The sequence below is a fragment of the Octopus bimaculoides genome, chromosome 16, assembly GCF_001194135.2.
Source record: "Octopus bimaculoides isolate UCB-OBI-ISO-001 chromosome 16, ASM119413v2, whole genome shotgun sequence".
In the NCBI taxonomy this organism is placed as follows: Eukaryota; Metazoa; Mollusca; class Cephalopoda; order Octopoda; family Octopodidae; genus Octopus; species Octopus bimaculoides.
The window spans coordinates 57,083,793-57,092,292 of record NC_068996.1 but is presented as its reverse complement, the minus strand read 5'-3'; the positions used below and the strand labels follow the sequence as shown (position 1 = coordinate 57,092,292).

The window sequence follows — 8,500 nt, the reverse complement described above, 5'->3', positions numbered from 1 at the left end:
GAGAGAGAGAGAGAGAGAGAGAGAGAGAGAGAGAGAGAGAGAGAGAGAGAGAGGGAGAGAGAGAGAGAGAGGGGGGTGATTTATTAGGGTGCTAAGTGCTTTAAACCTGTTTGATACCAACCTGCCTGAGACTGCCTTTAGATCTATGATACAAATTCCCTGTTTTAAAGTGATCTAAATTAAAATTCTCCATCAAAATTTTTATTTTAATTTATATTACAAAAACCAGTTTAATAATGACAAAAGTTATTTTACAAAGTTCTTTGTTATTTCTGAAATTAATTGAAGCAAAAGCAATGAATTTTAACAGAAATTTGGTAACAGAAATATGGTCTAATATGGTTAGAATAGCAGTGTGACAATGTCTGAAGAATGATGGTGGTATGTAGGTGTGTAATTATCTATATATGTAGGTGTGTAATTATCTATATATGTAGGTGTATACTTATTTTGTGGACATGTGGGAAGATCATGTAGGTAAAGGTAAAAGATATGTAGTGTCCAGGATGAATTTCCTCAATATTTCTGAAGCAGATAGGTATGTGTGTAAGGAGGGTAAGTTCCCTAGTGTAGCCAGAGTGTGTACCATCCAGGGAAGCCCTTCAGTTTGCTGCCCCTGGACCCTCAGAAAAAATACATATTGCCCACAGCAGACCCAAGACTGATGCCACCCTCATAAAAGTGCCACCTGCCTCCCTCTAGCTACACCAGTGGACGAGTGTACAGTGATTCATTTAGTTGTATTCCTGTGATTTTGTACACTTTTTGACTTTTGGATATTTTCTATGGTTTTTTTCATGTCAGATAGAAAAAAAATCATAATCTAGATTCAAAGGTGTGTATTTTGCATTTTACATTCTTGTTTTGCCTGTGTGTTTATATTTTATTAATGGTTAATTGAAAAATGTCTTATAATGGTACTTGCTTCATGTTCTGTTTTGACCAAGTTGAGCAGCCACATAGAGAGGATTCAGTTTAACTCATAAGCCTTGAATGCACTCATTCACCAGCTTCAACATACGACCCTCAGATCACTTGTGAATCTGATGCTTTACAGACTGAACTATGCAGGTAGATTGCTAATATATGTAAGAGGAGTGTGTGCAAGAGATTGTAGCAGTGAACCAGTGTGTTGTGAGGATGGAAAAGGATATAAATTTAATAAAATTGAATTCCATGACATACCTGGCAAAAAAGGACGAAGCTGAGGAAGGCTGAGCCATGGGACTTGTTGCAGCATTTACTGTTGTACAGCGTGGTTGGTTGTAAGGCGACGATGGTGGTGACGAGATACGTGGATGAGACATTGAACTTCCCCGATACTCATTAATTAGATTTCCAGAAAGAGGAACTGTTTCGTTGAAAACTGGAGTTCTGTCTGCACTAGGCCCCCCAGGTAATGGCCTGTTTACCTAAAGAAGAAATAAAATGCAATTTAAGTTCAATACTTTAAATACAACACACACACACACACACACACACACATATATATATATATATATATATATATATATATATAGAGAGAGAGAGAGAGAGAGGGTGGGAGTGATAATAAATATCCCTCCCACCCACTCTGTGAGTATACATGTAGCCTCTCTACAGCAAGAAACCTGTTCTAGTCCCTTCTCTCATACCTTAACCTCCTCCTCTCTTAGTATAAAGCTGCCTCTCTCAAGGTTTATAGACTTGAGAGCTGCATGGCAACCTCACTTGTGCTGGTACTATGAAAAAAAAAAAAAAAAAAAAAAAAAAAAAAAAAAGAAGCACCCAGTATATGCTGTAAAGTAGTTGGTATTAGGAGGGGCATCCAGCAGTAGGAACCATGTCAAAGTAGACATGGGGACACAATGCAGTTCTAGGATCCACGAGATCCGGTTGAATCATTAGACTTGGACCATCATGGGCCATAGATGTTAAATGGTGATGATGATGATTATTTCTTAATTTTACACTCATTACCCACCATCTCTCACAACGTGAAGATTAGGTTCTAAAAGTCTACAAATCTATAATTGAAAAACATTAATAATTAAACAGTAATATCACTAATGATTCAAGGAGAGCAGGCAGAACATCAAGAATCCAAACAATAATGTGTTTATTCATTCTTAATATGTTCAAGTAGATCCAAACGTGAATATGCTGATCACTGTTGTTATTCACTAACCTTTATACGTGTTCATAACACATGTGATTCACCTGTGTAAAGGGGAAGGAGGTGTTACCCTGATGATTCAAAACAAAACTGATCTGATATTCATGCTCGAATTGTATTAAGAATAAACAGATACATTATTCTAGTAATATTTCTGTTTGATGCAAGGTCAGCCCCGATCGAGTTGATGTATATGTTCAAAGTCATTTCATTCATTTGCATTTAATATTTCTATTACTTTATCTTTGTTGGCCATGAGTACATAGGATCTTCTGCCACTCAAGGTTAACCATGCACACCTCCACATTCATGTGCAGGTTGAGGTAAGATTTTCTATTTTTTTTTTTCTGAAAACTGACAACTACTCTTGCATGTAAAGATTTTCTTCTTTTAGCAATACAGATGCTGTCCAAGGAAAAAGCCACCAACGTGGGCCAATACAACCTGACACCAGTGTTACACTAGTGTTACACTAGTGTTACACCGGTGTTGCTATCAGAACACAAAGAAGCAGAACTGATCTTGACAAGATTTGAACTCTAGATTTGAAAGCTAGAATGAATACTGTTGAGGCATTCTATCCAACAACCTAACAACTCTTGCAGATCTGCCATTTTAATGTGTTCTTCCATTTTAGAAATGAGGGGATGTGATATGAGCTAGATTTATCTGCTATTTCTTGCTTGTTGAGAAACTACCTAAAGGCTACCTCAATGGTCTGATAAATCACAATATTTACAGAACACTAGAGTGATGGAGGGGCATAAATTCCATATCGCTTGATGACAGCTGAAGATAAAAAGATACAAGCAATTTCGTGGGAAAAGAGAGAGAGAGAGAAAAAAAGAAACAGAGAAACGAAAGTCATATCAAACAACAATGATTGTTAGGAATGATCTGTGAGATGAGGGAGTAGAACTCTCCCAGGAATAACCAATATCTTTGAGGTAGCTCTTAAATACAGCAATTTAGGTTGATAACTGGAAATCAATTGGAAAACCATTGCATTATGTTAAAGCTTAATATAATTACCAAAGGTTCTGACATTATGTAGTATCTTTTTAATGTAAAGGTCTGAATGTGTGCATATGTGTGAGTGTATGTGTGTGTGTGTGTGTGTGTGTGTGTGTGTGTGTGTGTGTGTGTGTGTGTGTGTATACAGATACGTATACATAAAAAGTGCCTTTCTGTGTTTACATATATACTTTATACATATTTATAAATGCACACACACACACACATACATAAATACATAGTACATAGATATATACAACTACATATATATTTACATATGTATGAATATGTGTATATATATATATATATATATATATATATATATATATATATATACACACACACACACATATATTATATACTATATTATGTATATATTATATACAGGGTGTGATGTGTAAATTATTGCCATTGTATATTTTTGAATTTTCTGCATATGCATCGTTTGTTTTTGATTTTGTCAACTACACAGTATCATAGGGTCAGTTGGGCACTGTCTTTGAGAAAAACACCACCATGATGCAATTCACTCTGCCAGAAATTTGGAAATGACATGCTGCATTGCTTGGTATTCATGCCAGAATCTCCAATATGAATATTTCAGAGTGTTTGAGTGTCAATCTGAGGACAGTGCAAAGGATTCAGAAAGAGTTGGATGAGTCTAATGGTGATTATGAAGGTATGGCAGCTCAGAAAACTCACTCTGATTGTTCTGAAAACAAAAGAACTGATTTTGTTTGTTGAGATCCAGGCCAAGTCAATCAGGTCCATTGCTAGATAAATGGGAGTGTCTGAGTTTCAGGCAGGTAGTGTATGAAGACATTCGGTATTCTTCATACAAGATGGGAAACGGCCAATTTTTATCCCAAAACCATTAAGGACAAAAAGAAAGACTGCACTATGAAGCTTTTGAACAAACTTATGCATTCTCTCCAATCAATGCTTTGATTTTTCTCAGATGAGAAAAACTTCTGCCAGGATCTGATGGTGAACATAGAGAACAACCGTTGGCTTGCTGTGTCCCCAAAATAACACCTGAGAGTGATAAAAATCAAACATCCAGTCAACATCAAGGTGCTTGGAGTGATCACTAGTGATGGTGATATTATGCCTACATCATGTACCTGGAGGAGGTAGTACTGCCCTGGGTCAAGAGGGTGGCTGTTGGAAAACCCTATGTCTGGCAACAGGACTCTGTACCATGTCACACAAGCAGGAGAACCTAGTGATGACTGTCAGACAATTTCTGCAATCACATCATCCCAAACATATGACCACTGAACTCCCCAGACTGCAACCCCCTTGATTATTATGTGTAGGGCCCAGTTGAATGAGAGACCAACCAAACTACTTGTATCACCAAAGATGAAAGCAAGAATTGTGGCAGCATTCACCAACTTAAACAAGGAGACGACCCAGAAGAGTTGCTGGAGATTTCAAAGTCATCTGGAGGCCATGGTTGATGCCAATGGCGATTTTATTGGATAAATTTACTCTTTAGTATTTCAAGATATTTTTAGGTAATTTTGATAAATATATCTTTTAAAATGAGATGTCAGTGTTATTTTCATTTTTACATAATTTAGATGACAATATATTCACCACAGCCTGCGCGCGCACACACACACACACACACACAAACACATATATATACATATAAATAGAAAAATTATTATTTCTAAATCTCTAAATGAGAAACTTTCAATAACAGTACTCTAGAGTAAAGACTATTTGCCAACATAGTGCGGCAGTACAGATTAGGACGAATGTTACTGTCATTTAGTCCCTGGAAGTGTTGTCACCAGCTGGCTATATGACACACTATCTGCCTCCTTATATTTTCGAACAAGGAAGCTTAGTGTCCCTACTCAGCTCAAAGCAATATCTGTGTACCAATGGTTTCTGAGTTATTTCTCTTCATCTCGGCTAGAGATGGTGACACTAAATTCTTGTTTGAAATATATAGTTTTCAAAGTGACACACAGTCACCAATCTCATAGAAAGGAAAATTATTATTTCTAAATCTTTGAATGAGAAACATTCCTTTGTTGGAAAATATAAGGATGCAGATAGTGTGTCGATAGCAAGCTCTGGAGATGATGTTTCCTGGGGCTACATTATGTTGGCAAATAATCTTTACTCTCACTTTGTCTCTCTCTCTCTCTCTCTCTCTCTCTCTCTCTCTATATATATATATATATATATATATATATATATATATATATACTCTTTACTTGTTCTCAGTCATTTGACTGTGGCCATGCTGGAGCACTGCCTTTATTCGACAAATTGACCCCAGGACTTATTCTTTGTAAGCCTAGTACTTATTCTATTGGTCTCTTTTGCCGAACCGCTAAGTTATGGGGACGTAAACATACCAGCATCAGTTGTCAAGCGATGTTGGGGGGACAAACACACACAAAAACATATACACACACACACATACATATATATACATACAGATACAATGGGTTTCTTTCAGTTTCCGTCTACCAAATCCACTCACAAGGCTTTGGTCGGCCCGAGGCTATAGTAGAAGACACTTGCCCAAAGTGCCATGCAGTGGGAATGAATCCGGAACCATATGGTTGGTAAGCAAACTACTTAACACACAGCCACTCCTGTGCCTATATATAAATATATAAATATATATATATACACACACACATATATATGCATATACAGATATATAATACATACACACATGTAAGTACACATACATATAAGAATATGCATACATATGTGTGTGTGTGTGTGTTTGTGTGTGTATGTGTGTATACGTGAGTGAATATTTACATTTTGTACCTTGCATGAGAAAATGGGTGTGCTCTAAGATAGTGAAGTTTAGTGCCTTCTTCTGTCAATAAATGTTCCATTTCTCCTGTGCTTTTGCAGACACACATGGAATTAAAAATCCTGTACAACAAGGGGTTGCTGAAAAGTTCTTGGCTTTAAGGGTATTGTGAAAGGCCTGGTTGGAGGCCCAACCTTCTGAGTTCTTTTACAGGGCTCAGAAAAACTGAAGGACCACTGCAATAAGAGTGTGAATCTAAGAGGGGAATATGGTGAATAAAATCATAATTAACAGATCCTTCTGTCTTTTTCTTTTACCCAAAGCCAGGAATGTTTCAGCACAACCTCTTAGAATAACATGTAAATGTTACTGACAAGAAAGATATCTGGTCCTAGGTTCAATCCCACTGAATGTCATTTTCTATTACTGTGGGTTGATTCATTTGACTCATTACTTGTGAGTGAAATTGAGGAAATGAAAGCTGTTTAGAAGCCTGTCTGCTGGTTTGTATCAGTAATTAAAGAGGGTTAGCCTTGTCGCATACAGATAATACAAGCACTCCCCATACACACGCATGTACTTACTAAACATAGACACACGTTGAAGGACACGCATGCGTAGACACATACAATAGGAATACAAAATACAAAATGGCTGATAGTTAGCAAGGTGAGACACACATAAGAAGGAAGGAAACAAAGGACCACTGATGAGGTCACAGAAGTGTGACGAAAGAACTCTGGCCGAAATAAGATTAAGATTAATGTAATATAAAGCTGAAGCAAATTAACACCAAATATACAGTGCGTGTGTTTTAATTGGCTAAACTGGCAATATGACCATCCCCAAGTACAACAACATATATATATATATATATATATATATATATATATATATATATATATTGGCAATTAGGCAGATAAACAAATTAGATATATTAAATATAACAGTTTGGGTATGAAATACAAAATATGTATATATGTAAACATGCAAAATGAGAGATAACAAAGAGTGGAGTCTTTCATATGATGAATATTTGGGTATGGATATATAGATATTTATATTAATAGATTCAAGTACAAATGACAGAGAAAATTAAGGAGGAGGAAGAAAGGTGTCGAACACCTTTCTTCCTCTCCTTTAATTTTCTCTGTGTAAGTTGGATCTATTAATGTAAATATCTATATATCTATACTCAAATATTCATCGTCTGAAAGTCTCCACTCTTTGTTTTCTCTTGATTTGCATGTGAATATATATATATATATATATATATACATATTTTGTATTTCATACCCAAACTGTTATATTTAATATATCTAATTTGTTTATCTGCATAATTGCCTCTCTCTCTCTCTTTCTTTCTATATACATATATATATATATATATATATGTATATATGTATATACACATACACACACACATGCAGACATATGCATTCATGCATATATACAAACACACCGTATAAAGTAGAAAAGCTATGAAAATGTCAGAAGATTGATCAGTGAATAATTCTGAACAATGTGTAAACATTTATGTGGTTTTTGTTTTATCTCTAATTTTCTTTGTTCGTTATGATAATTTTATCTTCATTCCATATTTTCTTTCTTTCTTTCTTTTTTTTTTGATTGATTAATTTTTATAAGATATTAATGGGAGCATATATTAGCTATGATGGGTATAAATTTGAATGACAGAAACCAGATGGACTATAACTAAAAATATACAACTTCAACAGAAAATAAAGATCAATCAACATAAGAAATTTTCTAACTTGGAATAATATCAGAAGTTAAATGGGATCAGTTTGATACAAAAGATGCAACAGGCCCATCGCCAGTTGTCTGTAGCCTTATTGGAGGCACCATTACCTAGTAAGTGATCACAAATTAGTTTCATTTGTACTACTAGTCTGTTGTTACATATTTTTACTTCAAATTGCACTTTAATATGCCTTATATACAGGGTGCAGTGCATAAATTATCGTCTAAGTTACACAAAACTGAAAATAACACTGACATCTCATTTTAACAAATGTATTTACCAAAATTACATAAAAATATCTTGAAATACTAAAGAGTAAATTTATTCAATAAAATCGTCAATGACTTCAACCATGGAATCTCCTGCAACTCATCCAGACAGTCTCCTTATTTAAGTTGGTAAATGCTGCCATAATCTTTGTCTTCAGTTCGTCTTTGGTGTTACAAGGAGTTTTGTTGGTCTCCCACTCAACTGCACCCCATGCATAATAATCAAGGGTCTCGAGTCTGGGAAGTTAGATGTTAGGGGTGATGTGGTCACAGAAATTGCCTGACAGCCATGACTGGGTTCTCCTGCTTGTGTGACATGGTGCAGAGTCCTGTTGCCAGACATAGGGTCTTCCAGCAGCCACCCTCTTGACTCAGAGGGGCACTACCACCTCCAGGCACTTGATGTAGGCCTCTGTGTTGAGTGTGAGGCCATGTGGGAAGATGAATGGAGACATAACGTTGCCATCACTAGTGATCCCTCCAAACACCCTGATGTTGGCTGG

General features: G+C 36.0%; 1 protein-coding gene across 2 annotated transcripts in view; it reads right to left on the bottom strand.

Annotated features, from left to right (window-relative positions):
- Positions 1-8,500, bottom strand: part of LOC106872443 (kinesin-like protein KIF26B) — a 550,311-nt gene that overhangs the window by 238,462 nt on the left and 303,349 nt on the right. For both annotated transcript variants that reach the window (XM_052973789.1, XM_052973790.1), the window contains exon 6: positions 1,186-1,412. In XM_052973789.1, coding sequence (XP_052829749.1) covers positions 1,186-1,412 — 227 coding nt within the window. The remainder of the gene's footprint in view (positions 1-1,185; positions 1,413-8,500) is intronic.